This window comes from Syngnathoides biaculeatus, chromosome 2 (assembly GCF_019802595.1).
Source record: "Syngnathoides biaculeatus isolate LvHL_M chromosome 2, ASM1980259v1, whole genome shotgun sequence".
NCBI lineage: Eukaryota > Metazoa > Chordata > Actinopteri > Syngnathiformes > Syngnathidae > Syngnathoides > Syngnathoides biaculeatus.
Window position 1 is genome coordinate 33220374 of NC_084641.1, and position 19988 is coordinate 33240361.

General features: G+C 41.1%; 1 protein-coding gene across 1 annotated transcript; it reads right to left on the reverse strand.

The window, feature by feature from the left end:
* Positions 1-1032: 1032 nt before the first annotated feature.
* tmem201 (transmembrane protein 201) lies at positions 1033-18128 on the reverse strand. The gene is made up of 11 exons (XM_061801583.1): positions 17874-18128; positions 17542-17662; positions 17260-17454; positions 17011-17190; positions 15806-16143; positions 15536-15733; positions 11627-11844; positions 11166-11228; positions 10208-10498; positions 9555-9674; positions 1033-4537 (listed from the first exon to the last, which is right to left on the reverse strand). Exons 1-11 carry the CDS (start codon positions 18101-18103, stop codon positions 4443-4445), a joined length of 2049 nt encoding a protein of 682 aa, XP_061657567.1. The 5' UTR covers positions 18104-18128; the 3' UTR covers positions 1033-4442.
* Between the last annotated feature and the right edge of the window lie 1860 nt (positions 18129-19988).

Here is a 19988-nt window from a genome sequence, read left to right on the forward strand (position 1 = left end):
AAATAACAGATTGACTGCGGTCGGACTTAGAGTGAAGCCCAGCTCGGGTCAGAGCCTCCCTTGTTCAGTCCCACCAGGGACACAGAATGCTCGATTCCAGCAACATCACCGCTGCATAGGCATGTACTCACAAGTTTTTATAAATGTGGTTGTGCTCTGGTACAGCTGGTCAACAAAATTGGAAATGTGAATTACGAGGAGGCGTACAAGAACTGTGAACCATAAAATGTCATTTTCTGGTGATGTTTGGAAACTAGGGTGCGTAACTTCAAATATTTCCCAGCTGGTGAGCTTTTAATCATCATAATTACAGTCCATCCATCCATTTTCTTAGCCACTTTATCCTCACAAGGGTTGCGGGAGTGCTGGAGCCTATCCCAGCTGTCAACAGGCAGGAGGCGGGGGACACCCGGAACTGGTTGCCAGCCAATCGCAGGGCACATAGAGACAAACAGCCACACTCACAATCACACCTCCGGGCAATTTAGAGTGTCCAATTAATGTTGCATGTTTTTGGAATGTGGGAGGAAATCGGAGTGCACAGAGAACACCCACAACAGGTACGGGGAGAACATGTCAACTCCACACAGGCGGGGCCGGGATCGAACTCGGGACCTCAGTACTGTGAGGCCAACGCTTTCCAGCTGATCCACCATGCCGCGCATTTACAGTATAGTATATAGACAAAAAAAAAAAAAATCAAAATCAAGTTTGCTTTTTGAATAGAAACTACTAAAACTAGCAACATTTTCCACTACACAGTATTCTAATTTATTGTTTCTGTATTTTGGCAAACAAACTACTCAAGCTTGACTGTGCGCCTTCCTTCTCAAGACCACTTTCAGGTCCTACCTCCAGAGAGGAGCAAGTCAAGGAAAACTTAAGATTAAAGTCTTTGTGTGAAGCAGATATGGGGTTAATAATGTAACAATTGCAAAAATAGGTTTTATTGCCACAGCAAAAACAAACAAAAAAAACATACCAAACTATTTACTGACTTGACTTATTGACTTGAAAAAAAAAAAGTCATAAGTATACAAAAATCCTAGACACTAAGACAAAAATTAGCTTTCAACAAAATTGTAAATATTGTGAAAAATCCTTGTAACATGATTCAATTCCTTTCAGTGAAGGGTCACTAATACATTTCATTATGTAAATTATAGAAACAAAAGCAAACTTATGGGAAGAAATGCACACAGGATACTTTGACATTTAAAGGTTACAGCAGTGTTGAATCACCAATATTCACAAACATAAATTGCATTGCAGATATTTCAGTCCAAGTTATTACTTTTATTCAAGAAAAGGAAATAATGAGCAACTTCATTCATAACTGAAAGTTCAGCATCAGTGGTTTTAAGTCATTTCAACTTGTGTTCAGATCACTTTGAAGACCGACAACTCTTGCTCATTCCCATGCATAAACGGGGGTCGAATAAACAAACCAGAGATCCTTGCATGAAATATTTATTGCAGCTGACAGGTGCATGACAACACTTGCCAGTTTAGTCAAACATCATTTCCCTCCACTCACGGGGTAACAAACAAAGCACCAAAAAGAATCACGGAACTAAGAGTTATAGATAACCCAAAAAAGGGCCTTTGCGACCTGTCAACCACTCATACAATAATAGCTAATCAGATAGCCCGATTGTCTTAACCCCTGGCTTGACACGGCCCTCTCGCCATATTGTCCCACAAGCAATGCTGGTTGTCAGTAGCGTGCGCTTGGAAAAGTCAATGTTACGAAGAAAATGATCTTCAGATGCGCTTGGGGAACGTACAATTCTGATGAAAGATAGCCTGCTAGGTTATAAGGGGCCCGGTTGATTAATTTTCCAAAGCCTAAAACACAGTTGACGAAGTATCTTCGATGGATTAAGGCTAGCGTAAGAGAGCGCGTACAACTAAGTGTGGACAATATCAACAAACAGAAGGCTGAATGTTTGAAGGGAAGTGAGGGAGAAGTATCTTCTCTGAGTTTAGTTTCATTATTATCGGTGCTTTTTACATTGCAGTAGAACAACTTTCACTTTGTTAGTGTATGACTGACCTGCTGAATGAAGTGTGTCACATTTTATGCAGAAGAGTCGGGTTAGTGATACTAAATGTGCTATGTCATGCAAGAGAAATGTCTATTTGCCTATTTGTATCGCATTAGACTTTTAAGACAGCCCTGTGTTCCATTACGGGCCAAATTAAATGATTACACCCACTCACTTATAAAGTACTTTGATATTACTCGTGATCTTGCCAAGTAAAAAGTACTCACCCTGCTTTACAAGCGCAGTACGATTCCACTATCCCGTTGGATTTCAATATGAAATTTGTGAGGCGTCAAACTTATTTGCATTGAACGCCAACATTTCGCTGTAACTCTGACATCGCATCCTGCTCTGTCCAAAATCTTAATTCCGTGGACATATCCTTGGGTGAAATAGTTGAGACCTCTCTGTAGAACTCTCTTGGACAAGTCTGACACATTTGGCAAAAAACATACCCCAATATTATCTGGAATACACAATAGAGAATAGACTTCAAACTTGTTCTGTTCAATTGCCATTTTGAAAGCTTGTGGGACATAGGTAAGGAGTCGGCTTAAGATCACCATCGGAAAGGTCCATTCCCTATAGATGCCACAACGTGGTGGTAAAGCACTACTTATCTGTTAGACATTGCTAAGAGTCGTCGAAATGAAGGGCTACCTCTAATTTCAACATAGTTTCCTGGAAGAGTGAAAACCAAGAACTAGTTGCAACTAAGATTGTATCAGAATTGTACACCTCCAATGTTACCGGTTCTTCTTAACAACACTGCACGTCGTCACGACACATTATGCGTCAACAGACTTACAAGCGTACGTACAACCGTGGAGAGGAAGAGGCAGTCTCAATTGTGGCTAAGTTTAAAAAAAAAAAAAAGAGAGAGAGAGAGAAGAGACGACTACCGTGAGCAATTTGTGAAATTAGTCATCTCAAGCGGGGTTTCAAATATGGGTCAGTTCCATATAGTGGGCCAAAAGACAAGACCCACTGAATTTCAAAAAATAAAAACTTAAAAAAATAAACCTGATATGAGTATTTTAATTATTGGCAGTTGTTAATTCAGTGAAGTTATAATTGCTTCCAAGAAGATTTTTTTTCCCCCCAGATTTACATAATATCAAAATGTCTTTACTGCTCGGGCCCCAGAATGGAGTTTAACTTGAGTAACAAGTTTTCTGAACAAGCTAATTCAATGTTTGGATACATAGGAATTTGCTCCCATTGATTCACATTTTTAGTAACGCTTTTTCCACAAAATTTAAGACCAAAAAAAAATTTGGGGGGTGTTGGGAAAGTTCTTTACAAAACAGTCTTTGTTCGTCAAACAAAACTACTTTTATGGTTGATGACACAGGAGAGGGCCTCATTATGTTTTTGCAGTATACCAGAGGCATCTGTGAGTTGAAGTGCCAGGATGTGGCAGCCATTTTGGATTCACACAATAGCAGACAGAAAAATTTATTCTGAGATGTGAATATGTACAAATGTGTTAAGAGTCTCAAATTTATTGAGTTTAATGAGTAATTGGGATCATTTATCCACACTGTTTAAAGGGTAACACAAATTGTGAACTCCAAAGACTTTCATGAGGCTATTCGTCTTTACCATTATAAAACGGGATATTTTAAATGAGTCATCAATATTTGCTTTGTCAACAAAGATTTCCTTTTAAAAGAATGACTAAAATTTTAAATACAGTAAACTTTTTTAAAATAGGACTTCAAGCATGGATGTTTCAGCATGGCAGACATTTATCCACGTGAAAACCAGGGCAGCATAAAAAAAAATGCTAAATTAAAAATAGTTCCATGGCTTCAAAATGTCACAAGATGGTTATAATAAAAAAAAACTATAACATTTGATAAGGCTTTGGCCCGAGTAGAAAAACACCAAAGTTAATTTTTTCAGCAAATAACATACATTAGATTCCTCAAAAAAGAAAGAAAAAGAAAGGAGTAATAAATAGGTGAATCCGCATGTAGCGACTTACTACTGCAAATAAATATGTACTGTAAATTTTTTTTTTTTTTTAAACTTTTCAGCATTCATAATCAAACCACAGTAGTGGATGTTTGGCATAAGTAGTGACCATAAATAACGTTTAACCCGGTCACCGTAATCTGGAACATTAAATTTGGTGATCCAGAAAAAGGGATACGCAATATGTAAAATCTTTGCATTAGAGTTCATATGAGAAGTGTCCAGTGAACAGCATATTATTGCACATCACGACACTGGTGTCCATGTACTTCAAGTAGACCCCCACACGCAATCTGCCACCCAACTCTTCAAACAAGAGTCACGGTGTTGGTTATTCTGCAAGTCAGTTGCCAACGTTTGTCTTTCTCAGCTAATAAAGACAACCTCATGCACCAGGAGCAGCCGCCCCCTTGTTCATTTCCAGTTGTAGGACATCCACAGTGCGGCAAACAGGAAGTTAGTGCTCAAGCTGATAAACAAAAGCACCATCCAAACCCACCACGTCCTATCTGTGGAAGACAAAGAAAATTAATCATTTGCCATTACGCGGCATGAAGATTCCCCTTCAGGGCTCAAGACATAAGTAATTTAACAAGACTAGAACCATATAAACATGCAACAAATTGTTGGGAATCTGACCAAGTCAAACACTGAACAGCCTCCTGGAATAGACTGTGTTTAAGGGTCCACTGTAAAAGAGAACGGTAGATTCATCGCCACTGTGGTCACGTTTGATGGAACCCTCAGCGGTACTCTTTCCAAAAGAAGCATAAATATCCAGTGGAGTTTTTTTTAATACAAATACTCTCCACAACATTTGACCATGAAAACACTCAATTACTAAATACCACACGAGGTTAGTAATTTGAGCCAACTTTGTGGAAAAACGAGCTCACTTCAGTTTGTGTGTGTTTCACTTATTCCAAAAGATGAACCAGCCGAAAAGGCAGCACATTCCGTGAGAAATTAGTAGGCTTTACTCAAATCATGTCTTTAGAAAGTCTTGACAGTTAATAAAAAAAAAAAAAAAAAATGAGATCCAATCCAAGATGGAGAAATGCATCGATTAAAATGACTTGATCTACTGTATATGCTTGTGTACTGTATACAGAGCATCTTCAAAAGTTTTTTCTTGCATTTTAGACAAGATAAAAAAAAATATTGGGTGCATTCAAGGATTGGCCACTGACTTACATTTTAAGTTTTCAATCATGACATGTCAAACAACATGACAAATAATTGGTGCTAATTAGTTATTATATCCATCCATCTTCTTAGCCACATATCCTCACAAGGGTCGCGGGGAGCGCTGGAGCCTATCCCAGCTGTCAATGGGCAGGAGGCGGGGTACACCCTGAACTGGTTGCCAGTCAATCGCAGGGCACATAGAGACAAACAGCCACACTCACAATCACACCTCAGGGCAATTTTGAGTGTCCAATTAATGTTGCATGTTTTTGGGATGTGGGAGGAAACCGGAGTGCCTGGAGAAAACACAAGCAGGCGCGAGGAGAACATGCAAACGCCACACGGAGGGCTGGGATTGAACCCAGGCCCTCATCACTGTGAGGCCAATGCTTTCCAGCTGTGCCATCTAGTTATTACAGGGTTCATACTCAGTCTGACCCAAAAAATTTAAGGGCTTTTAAGGGGCATTCTTAGGGGCTGACACGAAAAATTTAGGGCCATCATGGGAAATCAGGAGTAAAGAAAAAAGACTCACCCAATGGTGCCATCAACCGTTCTTGATTCATCAAATGTTCCAGTACCTCAGTACTTGTGACAGTGATCACCTGTCGCCCCTTGTGGTAGTTCTCATTGATATGACCATTGTCAATGTCTTCACATAACAGTCTAAAGAAAAACAGATTCTAACGACAATTGCAACTATATACACAAATGTCTTCTACTGATGTCTGTCTCAGCACCCCTACTCTAGCCCCTTGAGCCTACCCAGTGCCTCCTCTATTTGTTGCTGTAGAGGTGCCAAAGTGGCTCTCTTGTCCTTTGCTCTGCCTCTGAGTGCATTGGCCTCTGTGATAAATCTCAGATTCCTCTTTTCTTCTGCCTCCTCACACAGCCTGTCAGCCTTCTCAATAACCGTAGATATGTCAGTCTCTATTCTGGCTTTTTTGGCTTTGAGGCAGTCGAGATGAAAAGTGGGCAGCCATGCCAAATGTAGCCAGGTACGAAGTCTTCCTTTCCCCACAGTGGTAGTTTTTAGGAATGTCACTGTCTGGGAACATGACTGCAAAAACTTTCGAATTATTTTCACAAGATTTGTAACTGTAATGGCTGCAGATCAATTTTAAAGTCCACACGATCTCTGCCTTTAACGAGTCCGCCTTCGTGTATTGAACCACGTTCATAAAGCCTGACTTCCAGCTGGTTGAAGTCGATGACTGGACAACTGTAGGTGCGCATGCACTGCTAGTACCACTGCCTGAAGTTCATTCATCACTATCTTGAAACAGATTCATACCAACGGAAGATGAGAGAGTCTTCCCCAAATCAGCGTGTCTCCTGTTTTTCCGGTGCAACTCCAGCGCTTTGACGCCCATCTTTTCAAGCTGGTAACTCTGCTTGCACAGATGGCAGTAAAACATGTGCCGATCTTTTGGATCTCGACAAACCCAGCTCCCGAACTCCTTACTTTCAACCCAAGCATATTGAAAAATGCACTTCCCCATGATACAAGTTGGATCGATGAAAGAACTACGCTACGTCGCAACGAAGACGTAGTGAAATGCCTACTCACGGAAACAAACAATGGAATATCGACAAGATGGCAACAAGTTGTCAACATGGTGACTTCCGTTGACAATTTCCGGCTGTTTTGGACGCCAGACGGATCGCTATTTTTTGTTAAAATAAAAGATAATTTTTTAGGGAGAATTTTGCCGGTAGAGGTCCTCCCTTTGATTTTTTTTTTATTTAAGGCCTTTTTGGGGGCTTGACCGGTTTTCGTGGATTTTTAAAAGGAATTTCAGGAGCCCCTAAATGCACCTTCGAAAATTTAGGTTTTTAGGGCCGCGTGCGAACCCTGTGTGTGTGTGTGTGTGTGTGTGTGTATATATATATATATATATATTTTTTTTTTTAATCAATTTTATAATTAATTGTTACTGTAATTAGATTACTTGATTAGAAATAAATTACTTTGCACACACCGAAACTTTAGAGCATGATTCAACAGAACTTTGGCATGTTTACATAAAACAGTTAATGCTAGCACTAGTTTGCTAGGTTACAGAATGTTTTAATTTTAAATTTTCTTGGCGCTAAGATATTTAGACTATTGTTTCAAAACAAGGTAACATGGCTCAAAATAAGTTGGGTTTTGTATTCAACTATACTGTGCAGGATGGTGACGTGGAGCCAATAAATGGCATCATTGACAGGATCAGTGAATTATGACAAAGCCGATCATCATTAAATGTTAATGATCGGACCATGGATGGATCACTGTGATTAAGCATTGTTCTCTTCTACACAGAAATGTGAGATCATGAGTGCACCACTTTTAAAAGGGAACGAGAGGAGCCGCTTTGATTGGACTTGATTGAAATCGCCAGTATTCACTCCAATAATTACGGAAACCTCCCTATATTGAATATGTCGGTTTGCACTTGTACGAGAAATTACCAACACCAATCTAACCAGTCTGCACAAATTAAAGGGCCACTGTCATGAAATGGCTTATTTTTAGTATGTTATTAATGAAAAAATGGCAGCCAATATGGGGCCCATGTGTTTTTTCACCACAAAACATGATTTTGACGTATACAGCTTTTTATAACTCCCACCACGAAAATCCTCTCGAGGGATTTGTTTTCGAGAAGAAGCAGGAAGTAATGTAAAGGACAGAGGCGCCCCCAAGTGGACTCTGTTTTCCATTAGTTTTACCTCCGGGAAGGTAGCTCGTTGTTCATTCGTGTTAGCCAAAATGCCAGCTCGTTGCATTGCTGGACATTGCTTGAACACTTGGGAGAATGGATTTAGCCTTCATAAGTTTGCAAGAGACCCAATTCGTTGTAAAAAATGGATTGCACTGGTGCAGAGGACGAGAGCTTCATGGGTTCCAAATGACAGGTAGGTGTGTATACAGCTACTAAAAAAAGAAAAAAAAAAAAAAAAGAGAATTGTCTGGGGCGGACCACGTAATCGGTCTCTCATAACGTAACAAAATATCCACGTACAAAACATGTTGATGTGTGCGTTGGACGGTGTCGGGCTGCTGCGTTGCTTCACCAGCGAAGGCTGCGCTTCCGGCTCGTGGACGGCAGCGGCTCTGAAGAACCCAGCTGAGAATGCCTCACTCAGTTGCGTGCGCGCAGTGAAGCGCCCTGGCTCGACAGTGTTGTTCATCGAGTACTACGGCGTCTATGAAGAAATGCCTAAAGCAGCACGGCCCAGCTCCATTATAAGCCACCACGGCGCCAAAAATGAGCCATACTGGCTGAGGAGCCGCGGCTTCGGCGAACGCGGCGGATCAGGCTTGCGGACGGCGGCGGCTCTGAAGAACACAGGCGAGAATGCCTCACTCAGCAGTATGTGCGCAGTAAAGCGCCCCGGCTCGACAGTATTGTTCATCTCGTACTGTGGCGGCTATGAACAACCCCCTAAAGCAGCACGGCTCGGCTCCGTGGTAAGGCACCTCGGCGCCGAAAATGAGCCACACCGGCCGGGTGCGATGGCTCATCGCAGCCGCGGAAGTGGATCGAAAGGGGAGGCGGTTTGGCCATGATCGCATAGGATCTGAATATGGCTCGGAACAATAGTGTAATATTGCCCCAGTAACTTAACTCAGTTGTGTGGTGTTCTCCTTTTCGAAAAGCGCTTTTGTGTCAGAAGGAGCGTGTTCGTCTTCCATAGTAGGGTGCACAGCGTGTTTTCATTGGCGAATGTCCGGGTGATTTCACGGACAGAGGATGCAGCCAATATGGCGACCACTCTGATGTTGTAGAATGACACTTCTGCAACTTTGCGCATGGATTACGCGCTCTCCGCTCACGCATTACGGTCTTTCCGCTCACATCTATTTTTTCATATAGACATTGAAGTGAATAATGTTTTATGAATTTTTCATGACAATATCTATTTTAAAAGGTTTATAGGGATGACACTTGACCTTTAAGGCCCCCCACTGCAACAGATTTATTCTGTCTACCAAAATAGGGCCCATAACGTCAATCAACTTTTATACGACAGCTTTCTCATTACAGCTAAAACCAACTGTTTGCCTGGTTTGAGACTTTAAAAAAATCAGGTGTACTTCACCCACTTCCTTTTTGTTTCAACCTATAATGTCATTATTTACAATCCTAGAAGTTGACCAGTGTCTCCGAAGGGATCCTGTTTCACTATTACAACTAAATGTGGATGGAGGACACAATACAAAAGCATGGATGGAAAATTCAGACTAAAAAGTAAACAGGCAACCCAACAAATTTACTTCCTAACTTTTATAAAGGAACAAAGCAATCATAAACATCTTGTCCTTTCTCTGGATGTGTGAAAGCTTACTTTGGGATAAGAGGCTGTTCTGTGCCATCGCTGTTGTGTCAACCAGAGAAGTTAAAGACCCAGACGTGCTGCTCGCTTTTTCCTTCACACCGCTGTCATCTTCATGCAGTGAAGTCAAATCTGTGAGAGTGACACAAAGTATAGAACTAATAAAATATTTCAAAAGTATATTTGTGAACCGACAAAGTCATGGTCAAAAGGGAAATAAAACCTATTTGAAGCTGTGATTAATGGGCCTTCAAAACGCTCACGGCCATTTGTGACGCTAAGGACATGCCCATGAATTTCAATGACAGCATCTTTACAACCTGCAAGACGGTTGCGTGACATCTGTGGAGCTTACAGTTTTAAGGTGATCCATCCAGAGGCAAAGCTACAAACTTTGCTTAACAATTATAAAATATCCAGGATGTTTTTTTTTTTTTTTGAAGGAAGCCTGGAAATCCAAAAGAAACCTAAAATCTGCCACACCTTTATTTATTTATCTATTTATTTATTATACGGACAGTAAGTAACAGAATGGCACCAGGTAACACACGCAGAATTCTAGCTTTTGTGTATTGGAATGCCCTCAAATTATCTATTATGTTGGCTTTTGCACTGCCTTGTGGGGGTCCTAATTAATGACTGGCCAACACCGCCGCTGAACTCACCACTCTGGCTCGGGAAGAGGGCTATGTCTGGTGAAATCCGACCACTGTAAATGGAAGTCTGGTCCGCAAGGAGAACATGTGATGAGGACACCAGCGGGGCCTTGAAACCCGACTCAGTCTTGGCGGAATGTAAATTCCGTTTGGGGCTGCCAAGGTTGAGACGAGCTGGGCTGATGAGAGGGCGATTCTGTCTGTCTGAACCAGCGCTGGATGTCGAAAAGCCATCTACTGAAGGTGTCGGCGAGAACCCGGGCGATGATGGGCGACTACACGACTTCATTGAAAAGTAGTCTGCAAAACAGCCATGACAAGTTGTCATCGACATTCAAGTGACCAACCTCCTGACCAATAGGGACCAAACTATAGTCAAACTCAATTTAATTTATACTCTAATACCTATAATCGGTAATTCTTAGTTTTTTATAACAGTGAGTCCTGTGAAAAAGCTTTATAAAACAACTACAGACTGTTTTATTTGATAGACATCTGATAAAGGAACTGGGGAACTGATTACTTGCATTTCGATCCATCCATTTTCTTTTGCCGCTTATCCTCACAAGGATTGCGGGGAGTGCTGGAGCTTATCCCAGCTGTCAACGGCCAGGAGGCGGAGTACACCCTGAACTGGTTGCCAGCAAATCGCAGGGCACACAGAGACAAACAGCCGCACTCACAATCACATGTAGGGGCAATTTAGAGTGTCCAATTAATGTTCCATGTTTTTGGGATGTGGGGGGAAACCGGAGTGCCCGGAGAAAACCCACGCAGAGAACATGCAAACTCCACACAGGCACGTCCGGGATTGAACCCAGGACCTCAGAACTGTTTGTCCAACGCGTTACCAGCTGCTCCACCGTGCCGTTACTTGCATTTCCATTATTTCTCATTCCATATGAAAATCCACCATCTTCCTGGAACAGATTGTGGTTGACCTATTGAGATTATATCCATTAAATACCTGAGGGAGGGGAATCTTTGTAGACTGAGGCTGGTCTGCTTCCACTGAACAAGTAGCCTGAATCTGAAAAACAACAGGAACAGTTCTTGATCTTTTGTCTTTCCCAATTACAGTTAAGATTTTTCACCCAGGATATCAGTCAAATTAAGATCTTTTGCACCTCCCTGTGGTGAAACAATACAAATGCAGCCTCCACTTCCAAAAGTACTCTGAACAAAGTAATCTTGAGAAGGTTCTTGGTTTCTCACATGGCGGTGGATTCTAAGTGTACAGTGTAATCAGCAGCAACATTCAATTACAAATGTACTAACCATTATTTCATTTGTTTTCAGACATCATACTGCGTGATGACTGCAGCACATTCCGACTTGGAAACAAATTCACCGTAGGAAAGGAACTATGTCGTAACTTAAGGAAATGTGTTCTTGATATTCAAAATGGAAAAGGGACAGCAGGGCTACCTGTCCTCGTGAAAGTGGAGACGGTGCCAAGGCAGAGGGCGTTCTTGAGACGGCATGGCAGAGAGGACAGCGGGCCCTTCAGTTTCGCAGGAGTCTTTTGGTGGTTGATGAGCTTGGCGATGTTGGGGGGAGGAGAAGGGATGAAGGAGCGGATCATTTGGGGCGTGAGCAAAGCGGGCTGATTGCTTAGGGAGCGCATGGAGGAATCAGTCAGGCTTCTGCAAAACAAAAGCAGTGACAGTCTGCAAACCTGCAACTGGAATGATAAAGAAGGATTTTAAACTGCACAGGAAAATAACTGCATGAACTGAACAGACCAAATCACCAAAAGAATAAATCAAAAGTTGGAAAAGGCTGAAATTAGCTGGCAACCAGTTGATGGTATACACCACCTGCTGCCCAAAGACAACTGTGAAAGGCTCCAGCAATCCCATGATCCTTGTGAGGATAAGCAGCTCAGAAAATGGGTGTACAGGTATTTTGTCTTACTAGTCATGTCGTTCCCAGTAGTATACAATTTTTTTTGCATACTACTTAAACAACTTTGGCACACTTGTGGGGAAAACAACGGTACCAGTCCATGGACCTTTAGATGGCTGTCAAGGATATCAAATAAACATTCAAAAGGTTTTCCATAATATATTTGTATGCAACTAAACACTACTAGTAGGACACTGTTGTAACATGGATAGCATTGGATAGTCGATGGATAGCACACTAGAAGGACGACTATAGCATACTGATAATATAAAATTATAAATAATTAACAAAAACAAAAAAAAAAACTTTACCATTTATTACCAAGTGATGCATTGGCTGCAATGCTTTCCACAGTGATACAAAAGCATTTTGTTGGAACTTTGTTCATGTTGCCAGAGATGACACAACAGTTATCAACCAGCAAGCCGCTGCAACACGTGCATGCCCATAAAGCTGCTTCATATAAAGAGCCCATTTGGCAGTTTTACAGCGGCTAGCTAAGTTTGAGTGCACGTGAAGGCTTCCAATCGCTGTTTTCAAATCATTTGAACAGAACAGCTTTGTATTTGTGTTTTAAAAAAAAAAAAAGACACATTTTTATCATCAGCTGTTTATTATACTCAGCAAGAATTCCCACAAGTCTTAAATAATAGTGGACTGGGGAAAAAAATAAATAAAGAAATCAGATTGCAGCATTTAGACAACTTACAAATGTGTGAAACATACACGTCATAAGATGAGGTGACACCGCAATAAAGCAAAATATTTAGACCAGGGGTCACCAACCTCTGAAACTTCTTGGGAACCCATTCCTGCCAAGGGCTTCCAGTCAAATACAGAGTTCTGAAATAACTAATTTGCTCAAATTACCTTTGTTGTCATAATATGTGCGAAGACCGATGATGAGCAATTATTTTTAACAAGATAGGAAATGTCTCAATAGGCAATAATTCATTTCAATCTTAACATATGTTTGTATTTTGAAAAGATCACTTATAAAAATGACAAGGACATCACAATGCCGGGCGGGGGGGGGGGGGAACCTGCTGGGACCATGTTGGTGACTCCTGGTTTAGAGTATTTGTCTGTTGACTCCCATTTGAGTTATGAATTATCAAGCACAATACTAGATTGCTGATAAATACCCCACTACTCAGGCCAATACATGATATAAATAAGTTTACAATAATATAGTTACTATGTTACGTTGAAATATAATGAACAAATCAAGAACAGAGTCGTTTATGACAAGAATAAATCAGTACTTTTAGAAAATAATTAAAAATCAATATATAGGAGGCCACAAGAGACAGCAAGTGCAGGTCTCAGACCATTGTACTTATACTTGTACGCATCTTTTCAGAGATTATTTTCAGTGTCCTCCTCAGACTTCACATAATGTTCAGGAATATTATCACAGTGCTAAAAAAGAAAACATTCACCACAAGATAAAAGAAGATAGTCAGTCGTATGATCTTATCACAGCACAAATGGATCTGTGGCTACATTTCGAATGACAGTTGAAAAAAAGTAGTGCTGTTAAAGACGCATGCTTATCACATACAGCATCACAACTAAAGCTGACGGTATACTGCACCTCAGCTTGTAGGAAAAAGGGACAGTTGACAAAAATCGACCAAGGAGACAGTGACAAAGGGCAGAAGTAAATGCACATACCAGCCAAATGGGTCTTTGCAGTCAAATAAAATGTATACAATCGTTGAAACCTCACTTGCACAGCTTTTTGATATTATGTTAGTTGAAAATGGTATGCTGTACATCTACTGGACACTTTATTAGGTACTGCTTGTAATATATATATAATGGAAAGAATCAACGACACAGGAAACAGCCAAAGAGAAGCTGCTTTGTTCATCCATGATGTAATTATGTTGATTCAACACATCCTACTGTGGCGCTAGAGGACAACACAGTCCATTCCAGTCGAGGTCCCATTTCCAATTACTCAAGCTCAATTAAGGAGGCAACCAATGATGTGTGTATTGGCCATGACCACGGTGGCAATCCGGAATGCGGAGAGTTAAGGCCATGTGATTGACTGATTATATCTTTGTGCATTTATGAGCAGTTGTACCCAAAGAAGTGTCCAGTAAGGGTATTCTTTTCTACATCTATAAACAGTTGTCGAAAGAAAGGTCTGTGTGGTTAAAACACATTGGCTTGTACGTCGAGGACAAAAATGAAAAGGCGATAATGGCGACATTCAGACATTCAACACTACAGAGAAGAGGAGGGGTTGGGGGACTGGAATTGCCAAGTGCCTAGAAAGTTACAAATGAATATCCTTTTTACGAAAGGTTTTCAGACACTGATGTTGTATCAACACCATTTTAACAAACTATAATGCTCCATAACATCAAGAGCCAATCCTCAGCAAAGATAACTTCACTCAGAGATGTAGTGCTTCAATAAGAACGAGTCAACCATTGAGGCCACCAAGCCTTCATGTATAAGTTTCAAACACTAAAATACAAGCAGCCATTTGTACTAAAATCATAATTTTCTTCATTTCGGAAATACTGAGGTTAATGTCACACGTGTAAAGTTGGAAATGTAGTTTCAGGCAGCTTCGATGACAATAAATGCTGCATAATTGGCAGCAGCAGCAAAGTAACGCTATCATCACAAAAGCAAAGTGTTATAAAAAGTGAGCATAAAAATGCAACACCGTACAAGAAATGTGAGTGCACAATTCAAAGAAATTAAATTAGCAGGTGCCAAATGCATAAAATTAAACCAGGAGGACTATCACAGAAGTAAGCAAGTATAATAAGTATATTACAAAAAACAGGGGGTCATCCATTTACAAATGGTAGCCGATAGGACATGAGGTTATCAATAGCATTCAATTAACTATTTTGCGCAGTGGCATTACAAGTAAATCATCATGTGGTATAAGAAGCCTCGCTGATTCACCGCCATAATTTCCAACGCCTACTGGATCATTTTATTGATGGACTATATGTTTTATCTTATAACTATTTCCATAATAATAATACCTTTACTACTCTATGACTCTAAATTTGGGTTACATTTGCACGGCAGAATGCAAAGCTGGTGTAAACCGAGGACCATCTTTACATATGTACTACTTCAGATATTCAATTCAGTCTGTCTGGGTTGATCACACAGGATGCTGCTCTGATTTTACTCATCATGCAACACACTGGCTTGATTGTGCTTGACCACTCTAAAGAGCTACCAGTGGTTGTTTTTTTTTAATGTATTTTGCACTCTCCATAAGGAGTATTTAAGAATGACTGAGATTTTTTTTCTCTCACTGACTTGAGTCTCAAACATTTCCTGACAAATATTTTTGCATGCATCTGGTTTTGTTAAGAGATGAAGAATGAATGTGAAGCAACAACAACAACTGAAGCCTGAGTATATCAGCGCTGAGATTCTGACCTTCGATATCTGCCTCTTCGGTGACTCAGAGGGTTACGCGTCGCTACAGCGGCGGCAAAGCTGATGAGGCAACAGAGTACTGTGGTAACGTGTGTGCCGGTACAGCTGGATGCGTCACCCTGGATGTACACTGCCAGCAGGTGCCAACACAAAACCAGGAACCACAGCACCAAGGACACTATGTCGATTCTCCTCAGCCTAATAATCAGACCAAAGTGATTACTGACTTATCATCTTCAAATCAGGCTTCTGTGGAGAGAAGCAACTTACCTGCCGGCTCCTGCTAATAAAAGACCAAGGAGACACGATGACAGGCCGACACAAACAACTGCCATCTGATTAGCTCGTCCCAAGAGCCATGAGAGTTTGGCGTACTCTACAAGTGTATCTGGGAGGAGCTCCAGCAGGCTCTGCCACACATGTCCATCTTCTTCACTGTCATCGTTGGCAGCGGAAACATTGCGGACGCCAGGTTGGAGAGGACTCTGCCCGGTGCTTGACAGCTGCCGGTCGGCTGTGTAAGACATGCCAAGCAGGAAAGCACAAATGAGGAAGGAGAGGCATCGGAGCAGCACAACCGCCAGAGGACAGGATGCAGAGAGGGAGCCCTGGAGGAGGAGACAGAACTCATATGTAAAAGAGTAAAAGTAATTAAATATGCATACTTCTAAATGTGACTACAATTGAAATGTTTTTATATAAATTTCTAGACACCCTTTAAGGTTGGTCTGCATTGTAGAATAATGTTCCTATTAAACAAATATAAAATGCCCTATCAATTCTGGCAGAGGGACTCGAAGGAATACATCGCTCAGTAACTTATACCCACTACCAAACACAAACGCATTAAAGAATAACAGCAGCTGTAAAGCTAAAGCATTAATAAATATAGTACATTACAGATGTGCTGATCATTGAATAAGAATCGCAGACTAATGTGGATGTTACGTTTTAGTACTCCATTAAAAAAAAAATGTATTGTGAGGTACACTCGTCAAATACTGCATGGCTTTCTGCTCCTTAAACTAAATTTCTGACTCCCATTTAAAATGACGAGGGGGAAAGGGGGGAGACAGGTTAGCCAAGGCCAAATAAACCATATTTGATTCTTAATGTGAGTATTATTGTTTACTGTTACATTGAAGCTAACGACGTTTCTATTGGACATTTGCAGATGCAGGTCATTTGAAGTGTTCCACGAAGTCATCCACCCATCCATTATCTGAGCTGCTTTTCCTCACAAGGGTCACGGGAATGCTGGAGCCTATCCCAGCTGCATCGGGCAAGAGTCGGGATACACCCTGAACTGGTTGCCAGCCAATCGCAGGGCACATATAGACAGACAAGAGTCACACAATCACACTTAGGGGCAATTTAGAGTCCAATTATATTAATTTAAAAACATGTTAATTGTATATGTTTTTGTTTTTTGGTAAAACACAGGTGACATCCGGTTTCAGCAGATATCCACATACCTTTATGATGCCCTTCAGCGACTCTTGTGTGCATCTAAGATGATTGCTGAGCAGTACAGTTCGAAGCTGGCGGTTCTGATATTTAATGTAGTAGTCCACTGCTGCCTGACAGGGCCTGCAAAGCTTGTACTGCTCCTCCAAGTGACACTTATAAGCATCAATCTCCTCATCATAGTTCGCCTTCACAAATAAAAGAAAGGATTACTCACTTCAAGATTGACACAGCAAATCGAGTATTTTAATACATACGTCATCCTTTGGGATGAAAGAGGCCAACAGTTTGATCTGAGTTGATTGGTTGTGATTGCACTTCCTGCAAATGAGCATCTTAGAGTTGACCCACTGCATGGTACCAAGAGTCACCTGGGTAGGAATGCTTCCAAACACCCCGTGGTTGAGATCCTCCGTGTACTGCGCTGGGATGGGTTTGTTGTAGTCCCCATTCTGAGATCAGCAGGAAAATGCTTAATTAAAGCCACTACTACTACTATTTGTGTCACTGAGTGTAATGAATGAGTGAAGGCTACTTACGTCCTGAAAACCATTGTACTGGTCACAGCTGGGACAGTCCCAACAATTCCTATTACCGTATGGAACTACAGTGTCCTGGTTGCAGAACCAGCAGTTTACTGTAACATTCAATGGCTTTTTCCTGTCAAAAAAGTTTTTAACATCAAGCGAGAATAAAATGATTATATGACCTAATTAGCTAACTACACATTAAGATGGAAAGCTGTGGAAGCCGTATCAAATGCGTATAACAACATGACCCATTGACTGTTCAAACAATTTTACTGTTAGATAACAATTTTACTGTTAGATGCATGTAAATCGAGGTGCAGCCATGCCGTGCTGTTTGTTACCTATTAGCAAGCTTGTAGATGAGCGCGCCACCGGCCACAAACGCAGTCGCGCTGTATAAAACGTGATGGTTGATTTGCAGGAGGTCCTTGAAGGTTTCCATTGCAAGAAGGGGAAACCAAACTGCGTAGGAAAAGAGATGCGAAATTGGCCTATTTAAAAAGCTTTTAGGCGGCCATATAACAAGAAGAACAACAACGCGGCAAAGAAGCCTCCTTTTGGCTACGCCCATGTGCCGGAAACGGAAACTACGTAGCCAGTCGGATACGTTCCAATATGATTTTTTTTTTACTTACTAGTCTCTATATAATTATGATAAATAACTTACACAACTTTGTTCAAATATTTACACTTTAGTATATTCTTTTAAAATCAATGTTGTATTATAATTGCTAATTAACTTTTGGATGTTAATTACAGTACGATCACTTTACATGAAGGGGATATCTTCAAAGTGTTGGAATATGAATTTTTCCTTTTCGAGTCCTTTAATAGAGACTTTACATTGAGGTCACACCGACTATTTATTGTTTACAACGCCATTTTGGATGACAAGATCATGTCTACATATCATGGTTAGTGCTGGAGTGAGGAATAAAGAAAGAAGCCAAGGGGTGGCTCGGTAAGAAGCATATCAAGGTTCAGCCGTGGCCTAGCCAGTCTCCAGACCTAAACCCAAAAGAAAGTCTTTGGAGGAAGCTGAAACCCAATGTTTCTCAGTAACAGCCCAGAAACCTGTGATCTAGAGAAGATCTGTGTGGAGGAGTGGGCCAACATCCCTCCTGCAGTGTGTGCAAACCTGGTGAACAACTACAGGAAACGTTTGACGTCTGTAATTGCAAACAAAGGCTACTGTACCAAATATTAACATTGGTTTTCTCAGGTGTTCAAATACTTATTTGCAGCTGTATCACACAAATAAATCATTAAAAACAAATCATATATTGTGATTTCTGGATTTTCCTTTTTAGATTATCTCTTTCACAATGGACATGCACCCACGATGAATATTTCAGATCCCTCCATGATTTCTAAGTGGGAGAACAGGCATTATAGCAGGGTGTTCAAATACATACTTTCTTCACTGTATACCTTATATTTCTATTATACACAGTTGCAAACTTGCATCAACACAACAGTGCTGCAAAATTAGGTTCAATTGCTAATTTAATATGCCAATAAATAGCTTTTTATTGAGCATTTTCATCTTCACCATTTTTACAGGTGAGAAATAAAATACAATCAATTCAATATTTTGCTGACAAAAACTTTTTTTTTTTTTTTGCAATGAAAACATTGCAGCAATTGATTACAATGTGAAATCAAATTGAGCCCACCTCACTTCTTTTGCACTTTATTTTTCTAAAAAATAAATAAATACAAAGTCCGTACCTTAAAGGGCCTCTGACACCTAAAACATAAAATTTAGTATGTTTGAAAATAATCATCCAGAATTGTCCCATCTGTTTTTTCACGGCAAGTCTGAATGTTGGCGTTTATCCTTTTTTTCATCTCCAGCCATGGAAAGTCTCTCGGGGTTGTGTTAAGAAGAAGCAGGAAGTGACATTTTCCAGTGGTGGGGTCACATATTTACACCTATTGTATTTGCGAGAGATTAGCTATTTTTTCTGTGTGTTAGTGTTACCGGCCTCAGACCGAGGGAAATCTGAGTAGGCACAAGCGATACACAAGGTAGGTAGGGAGGTAGCGGTAGGCAATGCGGATCTGTGAACTGTAAAGGGTGGGGGACAGACAAACCACCATGGCCGCTGGGGGCGGGGTTGGCCGCCGCTGCCAGGCCCAAAGTTGGTCGCCACCGCTGCCGGGGCCGGCGTTAGACCCAACGCAGAGGTGGATTGGATGGGGAGGTGGTTTGGCCGCATACAGGAGAAGAAAGATGCTCCCCCGGCCCCACCGGCCACCAGTGTCTGGGCACCCTTGAAGTAGTTCCTTCGCCCGGCATGGGTCCTCCTGAGTACGCTACATACTGTCATACATACTGTCGGGGAGTCTGTTGTTAGTTAGAAGTGATCCGCATATCATGGCTCAAAACAATAGGGTAATATTGCCCCGGTCACTTCACTCGATTGTGAGATGTTCTCTTCTTCGAAAATCTC

What these genes read in the sequence shown, in the direction of transcription:
- tmem201 (XM_061801583.1), bottom strand. Translation starts at nt 18,103, where the DNA reads ATGGGCGTAGCCAAAAGGAGGCTTCTTTGCCGCGTTGTTGTTCTTCTT. An exon ending in CTTTCATCCCAAAGGATGAC is followed by an intron (nt 17,191 to 17,259) that starts GTATGTATTAAA and finishes TTATTTGTGAAG; the next exon opens with GCGAACTATGATGAGGAGAT. An exon ending in CTCCACTTTCACGAGGACAG is followed by an intron (nt 11,229 to 11,626) that starts GTAGCCCTGCTG and finishes GTTGTTTTTCAG; the next exon opens with ATTCAGGCTACTTGTTCAGT.